Raw genomic sequence first — 20106 nt, forward strand, 5'->3', positions numbered from 1 at the left:
CAGGAAGCATGGGTTTTTAAGCCAGGGCTCTCTGGGACACTGTCCTCCGCTCCCCCCGCCCCTCCCCCGGCGATTCTAGTGTAGAAATTCAAGGTATCAGGTGGATGTGAAGGGGCAGCTTTGAGGAGATGAGACTCCTGGTGGTGTCCTCATCTTACCGTGCGGTGGCCCTGTTCCCACCCCCAAGGGCACCGCCAGCTTTTACCTGCCTCCAGAAAACCCACATTATCCAACCGCACTCAGAGCTTAGAGGTACATGAACTAAGGAAAGGACTTTTTTCTCTTTAAAACACATTTACCTTTCCCCCTTTGGGGCAAGCGGAGCAAGGCTTGTTTCCTGCGAAAACAGCTTTTGTCATTACAGCTTTGCCTTACGTTCCTGTTCCATGACTAAGGAACATTCTTCATAGATGGGTTTTGAAGGTCAGCAAGTCAGACACCCAGACACATTCCAGCACGTTTAATGCAAAAGCACACTGCTTCATGGGTTAAAAAAGGGAATGAGCTCTCAGAGGCCTGACAGGAAAAAGTCCCCAGGCTACACTGTAAAAAATCAGATTGCAAAACATGCATGTGCTACCTTCTGCGAGGAAAATGTGCTTCTGTGCTTGTTGGTAATATGCTTAAAGATGTTTAACTTATGCGTCCTATTGGGATAAATAGACCTGGGGCTTCTGATTCACAATTAAAATAATTTATTCGTGTATATTTTGACCGATCTATCGTGTTTCTAGCAGAATTTTTTTCTGGGAAATTAGAGAAGGGGAGATGTGTGCCCTCCTCCCTCAAGCCAGTAGTTTCTGGAGTTGGGCCCCTCGTCGTAGTGACAATAATAGTAAAGAAATTCTGGAATGCTGTCCAAGAAATCAGTAAGAGGGGCGATAGCTGTGTTGCCGGGGCGGGGAGTGAGCTGGCTGGCTGGAGAGCAGGCGTGAGAAGGAGATTTCTCTCTGGATGCACTTTCTGTTCAACCGCATAAGCCTGCTGCCTGTTACCAAATGACGTGTTCGCCAGAGCTTGCTGCTCGGAGCTGACCCTGCCCCGGCCCCCGCAGGTGAAGTCTAAGACGGTGGCTCAGTGCGTGGAGTACTACTACACGTGGAAGAAAATCATGCGCTTGGGTCGGAAGCACCGCACACGCCTCGCGGAGCTCGCGGATGACTGTATGGTGAGTGAAGCCGCCGAGTCACTGCTTATGCTGGCCCTGCTCCCACCCCACACCCAGGTTAGTAAGCGGCTGCCGTCTGGTTTGGCTTTGCTGCCCAGGTGGCCTCAGGGAGGGGGTGACGAGCCCGCTCCCTGGTGGGACTCAGGCTCTGACTTTCTGGTGTAGAGGCCGAGGGAAGGCAGCTTGGGTTCGGCCTGTGGCTGTCAGGAGCCAGAGAGTTAAGCCAGATTGGCCCCAGCCTTGGGTGGGTGGTTTTTTTATAAGCAGGTGCCCTGACCCCCCCTGGCACACCCCTTCCTCGTCCTTCCCCATCGTGGACGGTGCTGGCCAGAGAACGTGAGGTGCCTCCCAAAGATGAAGGTGCCTCAGCTTGGCCGTGGCTTCCCTGAAGCACAGCAGGAAGGAGTGTGACCTCCAGATGGGGCTGGGGACGCTGGGTTATTGAGGAACTGCTTAGCAGGGAGTGATCCTTGCAGCCCTCTCATCGCCATGTACCCCTGGTATCATGTGGCTTTGGTCGTTACTGCCCTGTTCACCCTTGGGGGGGCGCTCCTCTCTGTGTCCATGGCCAGGGGAAATCCCACCTGCTGTGGAAAACAGCCCCTACCATGTATGTATGTACAAGGTACATGTCTACAACACATTACCAAACCCCAGCCTCTGTCGTCATCAGGGAACATGGCTAGAATTCATGAATGGGGTGAATATTTGTCATCATACTTTCATTCCCCATGGTGTCCCAGTATGAGTGTTAGCACATATGTGGGGGGTGAGGAGGGTTCTTGAAAAGACACGTTTTTGTGTGTGTGTTTTTAATCTCTATTGTTGCAAGTATTACAGAGGTCCCCTTTGTTTTTTTTCCCATTGACCCCCTGCACCCCGCACCCGCCCTTCCCAGGCTTTGACCACACTATTGTCTGTGTCCGAGGGCCATGCGTATAGGCATGTAAGTTCTCCGGTTAACTTCTCCCGGCCACCCACCCACCCCCGCCTTCCTTCTGAGATTCCTCAGTCGGTTCTTAAAAAGACACGTGCTGTGTACCAGGCATTGTGCTAGGCGCTCACAAACATGGGCTTGTGTAATCCTCATTCCAATTCCATGAGGTAGAAGACTGAGGCACAGAGTAGCTTCGCTGTGGTCAGTGGCTGGGAGTGTGTTGTCTGAGCCTGATTCCCTCATGTAATACTTAAGGCAAATGCAAATTCTGTTAAAGAATGTTAAAAACAGGTGGGCCCACTCAAAAGCCCACGTTCCTAAGTATGGGACCTAGCTCTGATATTTGCACACATGTAAATTTATATCTGGACTCAAATATCAGACGAAATAGACATCTGTGGAGTGGCATGGGGTTTCCATCCTTTTGATTAAAGTGGACAGTGTTCTGTAGAGAGGTCTTCCTGCACCAGGGCTTTTGTCTGACGGGTTGAAGTAGTGATGTGTTGTAGCAGGCTAGCCTTTTGCTCATCTGTGGCCTAATGTTTGAAAAAGCAATGTGATGCGTGGGTTTGGATTAGGGCAGGGCTGTCCCCCTGGGTCTGTCACGGTGCCCCATGCCAGAGCAGACTGTGTGGCCTTGAACCATTTGCCTGCCTCTACCCCTCGGCTCCAGGCACTGGAGACATTAAAAAATAAAAAGAGCAGCCTGGCCTCGTCTGCTTCAAGCCACCAAGGCCAGCTGAGCTCCCGCAGCGTAAGCTGCAATCTGTATGGCGCAGTGGGTGACTCCGGGGTGTTAATGGCCTCTGCCCCTCCCTCCCTCCAGGGGAGCACACGTTCTAGCTGGGAAGATGTGGCATACACAAGAGTGTTTAAAAGCAGCATGCAGTGAGAACAGAGTTCTTAGACATGGCCTTAGGCAATCTCTTTCTCATCCAGCTCCACCATTCCACCGCCAGAGGCTGAGGCCCAGGGACCCAGAGAGGGGGAGAGGCTTGCCCAGGTCACACCGAGCATTGCTTTGCAAATGGGTGGAATAGACAGTAAACAAGGAAGCACAGAGAATCCTGCCCTTGGAGACCCAGGACCCGGCTTCTAGGCTGTGAAATGGAGCAAACAGCTTAGACGATCTGGAAGGTCCCTTCCAACTCTGGAGTGTCCGGGGCTGTCAGAGCCATGGTTTGGAAGAGGCCAAACCAGAGGGTGGGGTTTCCTTAGGCAGAGTGGTGTCTCGGGCTTGGGTGTTATCAAGTGCCTAGGATCGTGTCTGGCATCACAGAGGCACTCAACAAATACTTGCTGAATGAATGAATGAATGAATGAATGAATGAATGAATGAACGAATGAACGTTTTTCTGAGGTGCATAGTAATAATCCCTCTAAGAACTCCCTGGAGGGAGACAGGTGAGCAGTGATCCTGAGCAGAGGGTGCTGCTGAGGAAAAGGTTACCATCAAGGCAAAGGCACCACCCTGGCCAGCAGGGCTGTGAAGAGGGTAGAAAAGCCAGGCCAGCCTATAGCGTCAGGAGCTCTGAGAGGTTGAGCTGGTGCCCGAGGGCCACACCTTCTTGGGCTTAATCACCAGGAGCCAGTACTAAGCTGGATCAGAGCATCCATGCCCTCATGGCCTCTGAGCATAGGGAGCATAGACAGGTATGTGCAGAGATGACTCAGGCCCACAAAAACAAGAAAACCGTGATCTAAGGCCAGTGTGGCAGCTCTCAGCGCCCTCTGGGGCACTGTGAGGGCTCCGTCTCCTGAGGGTAGTTTACAGATGAAAAGTCAGGACCGTGCAAGGACTGGGGAGGGTGCAGAAGGCGCTGTCCTAGGGCAGGGTCCTGCTCTTTGTCCTCCAAGCCTGCCTGGACACGGGGGTAGCTCTGCTGATCACGCGTCCTCAGTGTGTTACTAAAGGGACAGATGGCCATTTCCCCACCTTGGACCATGCTCGGGTAGCTTAGGGGCATGTGTGGGGAGAGGGGAGAGCAGGAGAGTTTGTGAGGAACAGCAGCTCTTTAGGGAACCAGCAGGGTAATCTGCCTTCTGGCCTGAAGCCATCTCAGGCCCTTGTCCCCTCGCAGGCAGAAGGGGCCAAGATGGTCTCTGTTAAGGACATGGGAGCAGAGTGTGCTGACTTCCCCTTCCTGTGCCCTGTCCATTCTCACGATTCCACTCCGTGCAAATCTGTGGGTCTGGCTGTGGCCAAAAGATAACACAATTGAGGAAACTGACACAGTTAACTGTCTTTGGACGACAGCGGTCAAGGCTCCCAGGGCAAAGCTCATCGTGGTCTATGCACCTTAGGTACCTCCATCATGGGCCACCGACCAGGGAACACCCTGCTTCCCTTTGGCATGGAAAGGCAGCTGGTCCCAGTGGCTCTGAGAGGCTTAGGATTTCTGTGTTTGAGCTGAAAACCTAAGCCTCCGTGTACAAGTGGACAAACGCATGCCTGTGGACATTTGCAGCGGGGCCGAGGGGAGAAGAAGGGGGAGGTTTGGGAATCAGATAGCCCAGGTTTTAAATCTCAGTTCAACTTCTTTACCAGCCCTGTGACCTTGGGCAAATTGGTTTTCTGGCTAATTTCCTCATTTGTTTGAAAATTTGGCCTAGCCGGTTGGCTCCATTGGATTAGTGTTGGCCTGCGGACTGAAGGGTCCCGGGATTCCAGTCAAGGGCACGTGCCCAGGTTGCGGGCTCAATCCCCAGTAAGGGGCGTGCAGGAGGCAGCAGATCAATGATTCTCTCTCATCGACGTTTCTATCTCTCCCTCTCTCTGAAATCAATATAAAAATAAATAAGTGATAGATAGATAGATAGATAGATAGATAGATAGATAGATAGATGATAGATAGATAGATAAAAGAAAAATCTGTACATGGCTGTTGTGAGAACTAGCAATGTGTGTGGACCCTGACTCAGCAGTCATTCAGTATACTGTCACCACCATCATCCTTAGTGACTGTAACACTCAGATCTGTGTCTTGGAGTAAATATGGGTTGTTGAACATTTGTATTTTCACTTATAAATCTGGAATATTGATAAATGTTTCGTTTCACAGTACATCATAAAATAGCCAACTTGTTGATAAGAAGTTCTACATGTCAGGATTTTTGTCTTCCTATATTTGTATCTCTTAGTCACTTTGGTGAGCCATTTGGCTTAATGATAAATCATTCTGTGAGCAATCTATCTAAATTCCTAAGACATTATAATCACAGGATGGTATAATTGAATCTGTAATTTTGTGGCTATCTGGAATGTTTCTTCTCAGAGTTCTGGGGGTTTTTTTGTGGGGGTTTTTTTTTTACTATTTTATTGATTTTTAGAGAGGAAGAGAGAAGGAGAGAAAGAGAGAAACATCAATATGAGAGCCATTGGTTGCCTCCTGCACATGCCCTGCCAGGGGTCAAGCCCAAAACCCAGGCATGTGCCTTGACTGGGATCAAACTGGCAACCTCTCAGTGCATGGGAAAATGCCCAACCAGCTGAGCCACACTGGCCAGGCCTCTCGGAGTTCTTAAGCCAAAAATATGGCACTGTGAGAAAATTGTAATTATAGTAAGTACCATGAAATAATGCCATTGTCATTTAAAATTATTACATAATTTATTTTAAAAGCCAAGCTATAGGCCTTGGGCTGCTTAATAAATTGGTATTTGAGACCACAAAGTTCCAGTTCTATAAAGGAATGGAGTGAACCCTTGCAGTTTGACATAGAGTGGTTTTAGCTGAAAGTCTTAGGGACTGGAAGATGGAGGATTCATACGGAAATGAGGCCATTTAAATGAAATCAACCTGTATGTTTGTACGTTAGTACGAAACCTACAGCTTCTATCATAAATCACTGTAAATGTATTAGCCCTACATCTGTATTCACTGAAGCCTTTCAACAAATGTAATTATTACTAATTAATCCTAATTAACTCACTGGAAACTGGGACTGGTTCTTAAATACACCCTGTTAAATATGCGTATGTGGTATTAAATACAGACACTGCTGACCCGGGGAGGGGAGTGCTACATGCCCCATTATGTGCTGGCATTGTCTTTCTCCCAAGCCCAGTCCACACCGGAGAGGGGAAGCTGTGGTTTCAGGACCCAGGGTACCACTGCTTTCAGAAATCTTTATTCTTCTTGGGAATTCTTGCTTCTGGGTTCCGGCTCACTCCGGTTACGTCGATGCCGGGGGAAACCAAGCTGGAGCCCACAGGCTTTAAGCAGTGGTGTGCAAAGAGGCGTGACAGTGTCAAACCTATGGTGATGGAAGGAGGTTTGACTTTGGGTGATAAACACACAACGATGCATCATAGAATTGTACACTTGAAACCTATATAATTTTATTAACTAATGTCAACCCAATACATTTAATTCAAAAAAAAAAACCTTAATATAAAAAGAGAGAGGGAGACAGGAGGCGGGCAGAGACGAATGCGCCATGGGTTGGGCATGCCTTTCCTTTCCTCGTAAACTGTGGAGGCTGTTTACAGACTATCGGTGACATGGCCATGTGAAAGCACTTTGTAACTGTAAAGTGCTATAAAACAGAAGCTGAGATGAGGCTGATGTAACCGTAGGACTCCCTTTTTCTGGTCCCCAGTCCTTACTGGGCCTGGAGGAGCCAGCATCTGTCACCCCTCCCACCGCCCGAATGAAGATGGAGAGCAGAATGAGGTCGTTAGTTAAACAAGAGGCAGAATGAGGGCCTCCTAGATCCCTGCCCTCCATCCCAACCCGCCCCGGCTGCCTACTCCAAGCTGCTCTGTTAACTCGCGATCTTGTTAACCTTGAGGAAGGCGTGGGCCTTCTGCTTAATTCCGCAGCTGGTTGCTATTCTGAAGTGGAGGGAACACGGTAGCGGAGCGGATAGCCATTCATAAAAAATACCGGCCTTTCCTTTTTCTTAGAATGCCTCTGGAAGGCAATTCTACAAGCTCATGATCGGAGACCAGGATGAGGAAAACACATGATGCATAAAAGGGAATATCCCCTTGCGTGTTCTCTCCTTTTTGCAGTCATTGTGGTTCACTCTGACTCTCTTTCCTGACAAGATCAGAGCAGGAGCACATTGGGACACCCTGTGTCACGTGCTTTCCCCAGGTCGAATCAACATCTCGGGCACCTTGCGTGGCAGTGGGTTACGAGGCCTGTAGCACAAACCCCATAGGTCTTGAGCCTCTCTCCGTGGGGTCCCACAGTGTTGCTATTGCTTGGAAGCCCTCCACACGGCTCTGGGGACACAGAGGGCACAGACCCAAGTGGGCAGCCTTGCCTGGGGTTTAGTCTCGAACCAGGGGGAGAAACTCTACCTACAGAAATCTCTCCTCCCTGCCTTCAAATATTTTATATAAGTAAGGAGGGACCCAGGGTGGGCGGGACTTCCCTGACTCAGAATTCCCAGCGTCCAGTGAGACAGTACTTCCCACCTCCAGCCCAGGGTTCGATCAGCGTCCCTCATGCAGGGAGAAGCCGGTGCAGCCCCGCACCCAGCCCCTCCACCCTCTCCTGGCCTGTGGGTTCTGTTCACTAAAAATGCCATTTGGGGACTTTCCCCTTTTTGCTTTTATTGCCTTAACACTAGACAAGTGAAGAAGAAGAAGAATTGGAGGAGGAGGAGGAGGACCAGGAAGAAGATAGGAAATCCACAAGAGAAGAAGAGAGTGAAGTGCCCAAGTCCCCGGAGCCGCAGCCAGGCCCTGTCCTGGCTCCCGCGGAAGGGCCGCCCCTGCAGGCCCTCGGCCAGCCCGCAGGCTCCTTCATCTGTGAAATGCCCAACTGTGGGGCTGTAAGTGTCTGTGTGTCCTCCCGGGATCGAGGGCCAGGCGTATGGCTGGGCCTGGCTTTGAGATGATGCATTTTGGAAAGGATGCACTTTCTGCCGTAGAAGTTGGGCAGAAAGAGTCCCATGTTGCCATGGCTTTCTGTCCTTTATCCCGTTGACTCACTCAGCCTGCAGATATTTCTGGAGTGGGCGCCCTGTATCAGGCCCTGGGCTACATGCTCAGCGGACACGAAGTAGGTCCCTGCCCCCAGGAAGCGTGAGGTTCTGAACTCGTCAGTGAGCCTTGGTCTTCAGAGCTTACTTCTCCACGTCCTGGTGCCTCCTCACTGCTCTGGGCATGTCATTCCGGGTCATGCCCTGTCGCATTTAATTGCACTGGGAATGCCCACAGAGAATTATCCTTATGCAGCATAATTGCAAAGACTCAGCTAAAGTTTATCTTTGTATTCTTTGGGGGAGACGAAGCAGATTTGCTAAGCAAAATTAATCATGTAAATAAATAGACTGAAAGGGAGTCTGTGTAATTACTTAACCTTAAGCACATGAGAAGCATCATTTAGCTAAAATAAAACCAGTTCTCCATTTGATCACTCCGAGAGCTAGAGGAGGCCTTACAGAATGTGGACCGGCCTGGCCGAAGGCTCCCTGTGTACTTCAAAGGATATTCCTTAAGAGTTGTTTCCTTTGGATGGTCCCCCACTGGTCTGAATTATCGAGCTTTTCCCAAATCGGGTTTCTTAAAGCCAGGCACACCTGGACAGGCGCGTTCTAGAGGCATCACTCGAAAAAGGAGACGGTTGCTTCTTTCACAAGAAGCCCCGTCTCCCTCGGTTAGCGCCTGTCCTTGCTTGTCCGTTACAGGGAACAGAGTACTGAGTGCTGCTTAGTGAGTCTGGGCAGTCACTGAAGTGAAGAAAGCAACAGTCTTTAAAACATGTCGATCCTATCGCAGAAATTCACTTGATTTATATTTAAGAAAAAATGAAAAGGAAAAAAAAAGTACACACACATATTTTACATTTGTTTTGAAGAGAACATAAGAAATTGCTGGCTTTTTTTTTTTTATGTTTGTATGGAGCTCTTCCATTCAGGGATGATGAAGATGTGACTTCACATCTTCACAGTATTTCTGTGTAGATTTGTTTAGAAATTGGATGCTTCCTCAATTCACAGTTTTGCTGTAAATTCTTTACCAAGGGGGGGGGGGGGGCGTCATCTTTTACGCTTCCCAATCGAAGGGCTCAGCAAGGTGGATGATGCCTTTTAACACATTTCGTACTGCTCAGGAGTTTTCTCGTGTTTCGTGCGCCATCTCTTAAGGACCGCTCACGAGTGTTCCCGTTTTCACGCCCATGGAAAACGGAGCGAATCTAGATACTTACGTAAATTTTGTTTGGTCCCTCTTCATAGAGGAAAATGTTTTACGCAGTACCATACGTTAAAAAAGTACTAGGAACTTTAATTGTTTAATTGTTTTTGTAAATAAAAATCTTATAATTATTGAAAAACAACACCTAAAGTGCATTATGATGATTTAAATAGCGTGCAGTTTGCTCAAAAACGTGCGGTCCCTGGCCTATGTCTTAGAGATTTCTATGCGGTACGCAATGTGTTAATAACTTTTAAAAATCACAGGGGGAAAAAGTGGTAGTTTTAATCCTTGCCCCGAACCATGGCAGTTTGGGTTGCTAAATCAGCAATAGATCTTTTTCCCTGTAAGGCCACAAACAGAGCTCGTGAATCTAGCAGGGCACAACCTCCCACAGCTGGGCAGGCCGGGGGCAGCCCACTAGCTGGCTCTTGGAATTCGGGGGTGTGGCTCCCATCCCTTCACAGCAGTGGCTCTCAACTGGCTGAGAGAACCCCTGAGCGTTTGGCAATGTCCAAAGACGGTATCACAGCGGAGGGGGTGCCGCTGGCAGCCCACAAGCAGCCCCCACAGCAGTAACCCAGCCCACGTGTCGGTGGTGCTGAGCTCGGGAAAGCCTGCTTTATGGCAAGCTTCATAAAACTGCCCAGTCCTTCCCCTGTTCATCATCCTGTAGTGAAACGGGGGGGTCTGAAACATTGCTTCCGTCATGGGCTGCTGATTGGGGTTCGGACTTCGCACGCAGACCCAGAGCAGCCGGACAGTCTTTCCTTCGGGTCCCAGGGCCTCCTGGGAGGAGCTGAGCAAACGGGCTCATTTCTGGGGCGCTGGCTCTGTTTCCACCAGGGCACCTCTGCTTGTCACTTTGAGCTTTTGAGGAAGACCTGATTTGTTTTTGTCCTTTCGAAGTGAAGAAAGAAAGGAAAGGGGAAAAGAAAAGAAAAAGATAGTTACTGGTGTAAAAAAAGTTTGAAAGCTGGCCCAACCCCCTCATTATACAGATGGGGGGGAAATAAGGGGGAAGGAGGGGGGGTGGCGGGGGGGGGGTGGCCCCATAGCTCCCCCGGTGGACAGGCGCTGCGTCTGGCTCCCAACTCCCGACTACAGCCTGCAGCTTGGTCCCCCGCACTGCCACCTCGCCTCCCGTCTTCCCGTTAGCACAGCGGTGGGGCTTGGGGCAGCCTAGCATTTGAGGGTGGTGTGTGCCCGAGTTTGCTGTGTCAAGTCCCCGTCCCCTGTCGTTAGACGCTGTTGCAGGAATCTCACATTTTACCATCGAGTCACTAACAACCCTAATTTCCTTTTCAGGACTGTAGATGTCATGTCACTCCCTTTCTTCCCCAGGTGTTCAGCTCCCGACAGGCACTGAACGGCCACGCCCGCATCCACGGTGGCACCAACCAGGTGACCAAAGCTCGGGGCGCTGTCCCCTCTGGGAAGCAGAAGCCGGGCAGTACCCAGAGCGGGTACTGCTCGGTGAAGAGCTCGCCCTCTCATAGCACCACCAGTGGCGAGACCGACCCCACCACCGTCTTCCCCTGCAAGGAGTGCGGCAAGTAGGTGGAACTGGACCGGGGGCTGGATCTAAGTGTGCGATGGGTAATGCGCTGTGTGGGGGCCGGGCCAGGAGGGCCCGAGGTCTCTTCAGTTAGAAAAATAACTTGGGCTCTGAGTTCTCCAATGCCACCCAGGGGGTCTGCATGGGGCCTCAGGGGTGTGCCCTTTGTCTCTGACTCGGGATTTGGTCATTCTGGGGTCAGCCTAATGAGGGTGGATGTCTTCAGAGAGCAAACCTCTAGTGACAACATCTTACTCTTTTCCAAAAATGTGGGAAGAGTAAAATTTTCCAACTTCTGCCCGTCGCTCCCAAACCATATTCACTGGCATTGCTCTCTTTGCTTCCCTGTGAAGTTTGAGAATGTCTCTAAGACACCTACTCAGGAACTCTCTGTAGCAGAGATGGCTTGCCTTCCCCTGCTGTCATTCCTGTGCCCAGGCAGATATCACCAATCAGTTGCTGCACTTTTGCTACCACTGTAAGACAAGACTTCAAACCCTTTTCATCATAATGCTTCAAACGGGCCCAATCAATTGATCAGAGTTGACTCGTGAGAGCACCTATTTAGCATCCCTGCCCTTTAAAGTATAATTTAAAAGAATAGCGAAGAGGGGGAAACTGACAGTGGGTAGTAATAGTAACAGCTCGCATTTACTGAGCACTTATTTTGCTGTATACTTCATGTGCATGAGCTCACTGAATCCTCACCCAGCAACTCCACGTTTTTATACTCGTTTTACAAATTTGGGTTGGAAGTTAGGTGAAATGACTTGCCCCACGTCACACCACCCGTAAGAGCCGAGCTGGGATTTGAACCCGGCTGTGTTCAAATGCAGAGCCGGGCTCCTCACCCCTGCTCCCTCCTGCTGGCTTGCACTGTTCATTTATTTACTTTAGAGAGAAAATATCATTGATGGTAAGATGCACACGGTTCCCTCCCACAGCATCCAGTACAGAATTCCAGTTCACTCCCCAGTGAGCCTGCCCGACTGGCAGGGGTCAGGTGAGACGTTATGAGTGACATCCTTTAGGACCCTTGCCGAGTTTCTCTTCCCATATTCTCCAGTGCCTCACACGTGAAGAGTGATAGGACCGGGAGAGATGGCCACCAGGTAGCTGCTGGAACTCTACCAGGAAAACACCCCTAGCTGGTTGAACGAGGCCAACTTTACGATACACGTTCTCGTGGGATATTTCGGGGAACTTACTAGTAGCTGCCCCTTATCAGGCACTCACCCCGTGCCTGGCACTCCTTTCAAGGATGTCTGCACGTGTTGGTTAATTCAATCTTCAAGGGAGCCTTGTGAAGTAGGTCCTTTTAGTAGCTTCTTTTTTATAAGCAGAGACACAGGGCACAGAGGCTAAGCGGTTTGTCACGGTGCATAGCTGAGTGGAGATCGACAGCAGGCAGGCTGGCCCGACCCAGGTTCTTAGCCCCTGAGGACACCTGACACCTCAGCGCCCCCCACCAAAGTGAGCTGGAGCCAGCGGCGCTCTCCCTCTGAGAAGCGCAGAGGTGGGGCAGGCGGTTTAGGCGCCAGTCCCCTCCTCTCTGCTCTGAGGTCCTTCGGAGCCAGGGTGTGCTGTCATCTTCATGTCATGGAGAACAAGTGCCCCTGCAATGATCATTAGGGTTATTGGCTTGAAATAATGAACCTCCTCGGGCTGACTCCTCACCTCCCGCCCTGCTTTGGGGCGGGGGGGTGGGGGTGTCGGGGTCTCGCCAGTTTCCTCTGAGAGGAGACAGCGCTTCTGCTCCTCTGCTCCCGCAGGGTGGAAACAAAGGGCATTTTTAACAAAAATCCGTGTTTCGAGCTTTCCGGGGACATCTGCCTCGTCTTGTCTTTATGTTGCTTGGAACCCTTTCCTACCTTCACTCCAGTAAAGATTTATATGGAAAATAGAAGTAGTTTCTGTGGTTTTCCCAACTGGGAATAACGTTAGGCAGATGGTTGCAGAATGTCTTTTAGCTGCTGAAATTCAGTTTTCCGTGTGTCAGTTGTGATTCATCAACTCTGACTCTGGTCTTAGGAATCAGCTTTGATTTTTTTGTGTTTGTACTTCCCTCCTTTAGGAGCTCAGCAGTGAGTGTAGAGCATTTGCGCTGTCCCCGCTCCATAAGTAGGCAGTCTCACCTCCAGGCACGCTTTCTGAAAAAGATCCCAATAGGGCACGTTAACATGAAGGCCAGACGTGGCTGTATTGCAGTAAAACTTTCTTTACAAAACCGGCAGGGACTGGCCGCACTGGGCCTGCTGACCTTAGTCTGAAGCGCTCTTATCCCAGGGTTTCTCACCCTCAGCACTGACATGTGGGTCTGATCGTTTCTTGTTTGTGGGAGTGGGACTGCCCTCAGCACAGAAGGATGCTTAGCATCATCCCTGGCCTCTACCCACTGGAGGCCAGAAGTAACTCCTGCCATAGTTGTGACCATCAGAAATGTCTCCAGACATTACCAGATGTTCCCTGGGGAGCAAGGTCACCCCCAGCTGAGAACCACTGTTTCATTCTTAAGGAAACAGTAGAAAACAATGATAATTGGCCAACAAGAAGGGGTCTCAGGTGAAAAAGATGGGTGGCTGCAGCTCAGAAGTCAGGTACAATAAGGACAGAGGGGCCATGGGCTTTGGCCACACAGTTACTGGTGACCTTGAGAAGAGCACTCAGGCTGGAGTGGAGGGGACAACAGTCCAGTTGGTGCAGATCCTGGAGAATTCTGACTGAGGAAGAACAGGGCCGGAGGCGGGGGGGGGGGGGGGGGGGGGTGGCGGGGGAGCATGGGTTGTTTCTGATGGGAACCACTGGAGCTCAGTGGCATGACTTGGAGACTCTCGGGTTGGTTGAAAAGGCTTGGTTAGTGATGGACAGAGAGAGGGCCTGTGTTCCAGACCACAGATGGACAGGAAGGCCTTTGAGGGTTTTCCCTTGGTTGCCACAGGAAGGAGGCCTGACACACCGTAATGTGTCTCTGTCCCCACCCCCTTTCCTTGCCATGCTTTGAGAAGACAGAGGAGAGGTGACAGGTCCCAAGAGGAGGAAGTCCTAGGAGCTAAGGAGCCGAGGACCCTGTCAAAGCCAGCTCAGACAGAGGTCCTCCACGCACCCCCTGTGCTCAGACCTCCTAAGTCTCACATGCTGCTTTTTCTTCACGTTTAGAGTCTTCTTCAAGATCAAAAGCCGAAACGCACACATGAAAACGCACAGGCAGCAGGAGGAACAGCAGAGGCAAAAGGCTCAGAAGGCGGCTTTTGCGGCGGAAATGGCAGCCACAATCGAGAGGACTACGGGGCCGGTGGGGGCGCCGCGGCTGCTGCCCCTGGACCAGCTGAGTCTGCTCAAACCCATCAAGGACGTGGACATTCTCGACGACGACGTTGTCCAGCAGCTGGGAGGTGTAATGGAAGAGGCCGAGGCCGTGGACACCGATCTCCTCTTGGATGATCAAGACCCCGTTTTGCTTCAGGGGGACACGGAACTGTAAAGGCCTGCTTGTCACTCAAAGACGGCGAAGCTCGCGGCCTCCTCCGTCTTCACGCATCAGGAAGCCTGGACTGCCTGCTTGTTCTGTAACCATTTTAAACTACCTGTTTAAAAAATGGTCGTTTTATTCAGGTTTAGAAGAAAAAAAATCCAGTTTCTTTTCCTTTTATTTAAATTTGTTTTCTTGTGGGAGGTTGGGGGGAATAAATAATTGGCACAACTCTCTGTAAGAGGTGTTTCGTCTGGGCTGCATTCCCGTGAACTCACTCCCGGCAGGGGGTGAGCCTGACATTGATGTTCTTTTGCTTTCAGATGTCAACCCTCCCGACTGCCTTTTGTCCCAAAGCTTGCGGTGCGTGTGCGTGTGCGTGTGTCCGTGTGAAGCAGGCTGCCCTCCTCTTGTTGGGGACTTGGGCCATCCTTTCCCACCGAGAGTTATTTTGGTTCTGCTCTGACCTCACTCTGTAGCACCGTGAACTTGGCGTCTTCGCCGGGAGACTGTGCTCGCGGGCAGCTTTCCAGAGAGCTAAGGAAGCCCTCGTGCCACACTTGGCTCTGCACACAGGTCCTTTGAAGAGTTGGCCAATGGGAGAATAAGTTTGCTCGCTGCCTTGCCTGTCACCTGGCCTGTTCCTAGGAACTGATTACTGCACGGTTTCAGGCTCACGCTCCCCCGAGGGGAGTCACTGAAGACCTGGTCCATGGAGCAGTGTGGCGGCCTCTTCCGTTCTCACCGTGGGTGGGCAGAGCTGTGTTTCAGCGAGCGTGCACTCGAGGTCCATCTGGAAGAAAATAACCCCAACTATTTAGTTGCCGGGGCTGTTTGTAGGGAGGGTGGTTGAGAGGCACACATTGAAGTCCCCGGAAGGGCAAGAAGTGTTCTTTTGCCCCAAAACTAGATGGGAAGAGCCCGTTCTGTTTTGCCACACTGCTAGTGGCCAGTGGAGTTCTGAGGCGACTCTGTGCCATTCCGAAGCGCTGTGAAACCTCACTCACTTGGGACTTTGCTGTAATTCATCTGTGCTGGACCGAAGTTTATCTTGATGCTAACCATGAAGAAAAGGGTTTTCTAAGAAATTTGATAGCAAATTCAAGGGCTGTAGCACTAAAGGCCAACAAAAATGGTTTCACATACCACTTTAGCTACAATGTGTGCATTCAAACAATGAATGTATTCGTTAGTCATTTACCAAAGCACTTCTACAATCTTCCAAGCCACATAACTCTGCCTCCTCCTGTCCCTGTCATCAGGGTTTCTGTTTGTACTTGAAGGTAATAAACCTGTAATCCTTCAAAAATGCCATGTAGCTCAGGCTTTGAGCTGAGTCAGACGGACCTGTCCCACTGTTCCGGCAAACGAGCAGCGCGCCTTCAGACGGGACAAGGCCCGGCACAGAGAGGACCGCTCTGGTGGGGGGGCCCCCTGGAATGTGTGACTCCCGCCCCAGGTAGGCTAGTTCCCCAGCTCCTGTGGGCGTGGCCATCATGCCGGCCGCTCTGCTGGCATGTTAATAGCTTAACATTAGAGGCAGTATCAGCGGAAGCGAGGATAAGTTTGTCTCTGCAGAAGCATTTAGCACATATTCATGGCCCTCGGCGGCCCCACCCAGGCAGTGTTCTCTGAATCTCAGGAAAGCCAAGGGCAGAAGATAAATACAAAGGTTCTTTTCATTTCAATCGTTCTGTTTTCTGAAAAGAGATCTTGGAAGTTTCTTTTTCTTTAGGGGAAAACGAGGTGTTTTATTTGCTGCCATTTCAGACAGGTCATTCTCGTATGTTCTGAGCCCAGACCTGCCTGGGCACTGCATCACCTTCACGGCAGAGCTGTCTCAGAACCATCCCAGGGCAACACTGGCCCATGGCCCCTGTCCCAGTGACCACTCCCCTCTGCTTGCGGATGTCTGAGAGTGATTCTGGAAAGGTTCTGCTATTGGGATGTATGAAAGCTTATCTAACAAAGGAGCCAACACCCAGAAAAATGTTTATAAAGCAAACGTATTCGTTATGTTTGGAGACTTGCCCAGCCGTTCCAGTTTTAAACATGAAAAATAAACTTGAGTTGCCAAGGCAAAAAATATAATGCACAATATAACTTTGATTTTCCATGCAGTATAGTGTAAGCATTTTTTGACTTGAAATAACCAAAGAACTCCTCCTTAATGAGACAGTTCAAATTCCTGAATTAGTATTTTTGGACAATATCAACTTAAAAAGAATTGACTTCATAGTAGAACATTGTGCTTTTTTTTTTTTTCTGAAACGATTCTGCCTGCATGTATGTGTTGTGTTTTAGCTTCCCAGCCTTCCCCACCCCAGAGAACTTCTCTTCCTGAAGGTCAAAGTCTTCAACATGGTTACTGTTTACTATCAGATGGTTTTTCATTAGTGAATTTAGATCTCTTTGAGAAAGCTTGTATATAAAAAGTTAACAGATATATTTTATGGAAAAACCCATCTTATTTTCAAATATATTTAACTGCTGTTATATTTTATTAGAGGAAGGTTGTAAATATTTTCTAGGAGTTCTATTGTAAAGAAAAGTATTTTTGAAAAAAATTAATGTAATAAAAACGAAAACATTTTTAAATAGTGGTTGTGATTGCTTCCTGTTCTGGCTTTGTTATGTTCTATTCTCAGCAGATGACTTGCATGCCTTCCCATTTCAGGATGTAATTTATTCAGGTTTGCACTATAAGTTGACATCATAATATCTAGTGTGCTTAACTGTATTTTCCCCCGGAATGCAGGTCCCTTGGTCCATATCAAGAGCACTATGTATAGCATATTCATAATTTTTCTTTTGTAATGTGTGTATTTTTAATAAGGATTTTATGTAACATTTTGGCAAAAAAAGGACAGTATTTTCTAGTGATTTTATAATACATTTTGCTAAAAATGTTTCTTCCTAGGTCAGTTTTTGTTAAAAGGCGAACCAAAAGTCTTATTTTACCAGGGGTTTAAAAAAAAAAAAAAAAAGTTTGAAGCTTGAAAGCAAAGTTATATTTAAACATCACATGTAACAAAAAAATAAAGATGTTTTATAGACTTGTCCTAAAAAGGTGCATTCCTTTAAAACAAAAGCATCTGGGCATTCCATGCTGGTTTCCCCCCAAGCGATAGCATTTTCTTTAAATTATCACAATATTTATTTTCAGAAAGAGAGCCAGGAGAACGCCACTGCACAGGTTCCGGCCAGGAGCCGCAGAAACGTTCTTCAGCTAGCGATGTAAGCGGATAGCCACTGTCTTATTTATTTGTGAAAACCTGACTCGATATATTGCATCAGCTGCTCTGAAAATAAAATGTTACCTTTCTGAGTTTCATTTGGCTTAAACAGTCCTTATTTCTAGCCACGGAAATGACTTCTCAGTGCCGGATAGATGCGGATTTGCCTGTTATTTGGCTTCTCTAGACCCGTTAGAAGTCTGCTGGTCAGATTTAATGTTCACTAAAGTGCCCGCCCCCACCTGGGCAGCCGGGACAGAGAATTCTGTACTCAAGCAGTGGATGAGTTGGTGGTCTCTAACCATTAGGGGCTTCGTAGTCACACAGGTATCTCACAGTTTGCATGCATTGCTAATCTGGACTTCCAGATTCTAAAGCGTGTGTTTACTTTTTAATGGTCAACAATAAACTTCAAGAGAAATCTGAAATTCTGGATTCTATACAGAATTTGCTTCAAGTGGGGCACACCTGTGAAGACCTTGATCTTCTAGGTCAGTGGTCGGCAAACGGCGGCTCGAGAGCCACATGCGGCTCTTTGGCCCCTTGAGTGTGGCTCTTCCACAAAATACCAACTTCTGCGCATGGGCCACGAAGTTTCAATCACACTGTACATGTGCGCCCGCACGTGTTATTTGTGGAAGAGCCACACTCAAGGGGCCAAAGAGCCGCATGTGGCTCGCGAGCCGCAGTTTGCCGACCACTGTTCTAGGTTTTTTTGTTGTTTTACTTTTATTTTGGCTATCAGTGTTAAGCTGCTATTCCTCTAGAACAGCGGTTCTCAATCCTCCTCATGCCGACCCTTTAATACAGTTCCTCATGTGGTGGTGACCCCCAATTTCATTGTTACACATTGAACATAATTAAAGCATAGTGATCAATCACAAAAACAATATGTAATTTATATGTGTTTTCCGATGGTCTTAGGCGACCCCTGTGAAAGGGTCGTTCGACCCCCAAAGGGGTCGCGACCCACAGGTTGAGAACCGCTTCTCTAGAAGCATTGCATTAGCCCGTATTGTACATTTAAGTTCTGCTTCCAGGGGCTCAGGTGTCCAATCCGAAGCCCTCTCCTACTGTTACAGTCATCTCTTCAGTCCCCGGGAGCCCCATGTACCAGGCACTAGTCCACACTGTATTATCCCCGGGGGAGCTGAGTGTATGAAAATGACTGTGACATCATTCCTTCCTGCCACGGAATTCAATACTTAGAAAGAGAACACAGGGCCCTGGGACCCGATCCAATTCCACCGCTGGGAAAAGCAAAGGCCGTGCTTCATTAATATTGTGAACTGCCTCACCATTACCCACGTATGCACAGCGATTTAGAATAGGTGCTCAGCAACAATCTGTTCAACTAATCATCGCTAATGTTTCAGGTGTGTGTGCGTGTGTGTAAACAAAACCTCTTCTGAAGTTACCTAAAGTCAGGTCTGAATTTCCACAGACGCAGCCACAGCCAGCTGGCTACAGTTCGCTCTAGGAATGCGGATGAGTTTTAATGTTGACACAAGCAAGACAATTAGGAAGGCATGTTGAGAAATTGAATAATATATTCCTAAGTGAACTGCAGTGATCTCTGGATCACAGATATTCCTGTATAAAAGCCCAAGGGCTGATTATGTCCTTTAAATAAGAGAGATAATCTTTTGAAAAGAGCTGTTCTCCCCCCGACCCCACCCAAGGGAAGTGCTTGCTTCTGCGTTGTGAAGGCAGGCAGCCCTACATGCTTGCTTTGCATTCCTACACACGGTTACATGCAACACTGATCTCCCCTTTGACTGTTTTGGGTCGTTACTTCCTCTGCTTGTGTAATTTTATTTTTGGCAGTATTACCATTTTTAAACACTTTATTGAGACATGATTGACATAAAAAGTTATGCATATCTACTGTATATAGCTTGATGAGTTTGGAGATAAGTATTAACCATGAAACCATCACAACCAAGAGAAAAAGGCTGTCTTCTAAAACAGAACCACTGGCCCTGGCCGGTTTGGCTCAGTGGATAGAGCGTCAACCTGAGAATTGAAGAGTCCTGGGTTTGATTCCGGTCAAGAGCACATACCTCAGCTGTAGACTTGATCCCCAGCCCTGGTTGAGGGCACGTGCAGGAGGCAACCAAACGTGTCTCTCTCACCCCCTTCCACTCTCTAAAATCAATGGAGCCGGGTGCCATTTTGTGGCTCAGCCCTTCTGGCTTTCCAGATGACCATGATTCTTCACCGCCCTCCCCCCCAAAAACATCAATGGAAAAATATCCTAGGGTGAGGATTAACAAAAAAATTAAAAAATAAAATAGAACCACTGGTGCAATCAAAATATAACTTAGAAATATTTGATGCACATACTTTTATTTTTCCTGGCTATAAAGCAAGGTGGACTTGCATCAACTCTCCAGAATTATTTGACCTCCTACTCATCTGCATTAGGTTAGAGCAGGGGTCTTCAAACTACGGCCCGCGGGCCACCTGCAGCCCGCCGAAAACATTTATCCGGCCGCCGGGTGTTTCTGCTGCCGCTGCCTGCCTGTCCTGCTTAGCCGCCGACTCGTCCGGGCCCGCAGTGCGCATGTGTGGAATGTCTGAGGG

At 49.0% G+C, this 20106-nt stretch overlaps 1 protein-coding gene across 4 annotated transcripts in view; it reads left to right on the forward strand.

The window, feature by feature from the left end:
• The window catches only part of TRERF1 (transcriptional regulating factor 1), a 210692-nt gene extending 193116 nt beyond the window's left edge, over nt 1–17576 (forward strand). Inside the window, exons 15-18 of one of the 4 annotated variants that reach the window (XM_036317184.1) lie at nt 1055–1168; nt 7688–7891; nt 10566–10813; nt 13972–17576. In XM_036317184.1, the coding sequence (XP_036173077.1) occupies nt 1055–1168; nt 7688–7891; nt 10566–10813; nt 13972–14296 (891 nt within the window). In that variant the 3' untranslated portion in view covers nt 14297–17576. Of the gene's footprint in view, nt 1–1054; nt 1226–7687; nt 7892–10565; nt 10814–13971 lie in introns of all 4 variants that reach the window. The other 3 variants (XM_036317185.1, XM_036317186.1, XM_036317187.1) reach the window with 3 other exon arrangements.
• Nucleotides 17577–20106: the final 2530 nt, after the last annotated feature.

The sequence above is a fragment of the Myotis myotis genome, unplaced genomic scaffold, assembly GCF_014108235.1.
Source record: "Myotis myotis isolate mMyoMyo1 unplaced genomic scaffold, mMyoMyo1.p scaffold_m19_p_7, whole genome shotgun sequence".
NCBI lineage: Eukaryota > Metazoa > Chordata > Mammalia > Chiroptera > Vespertilionidae > Myotis > Myotis myotis.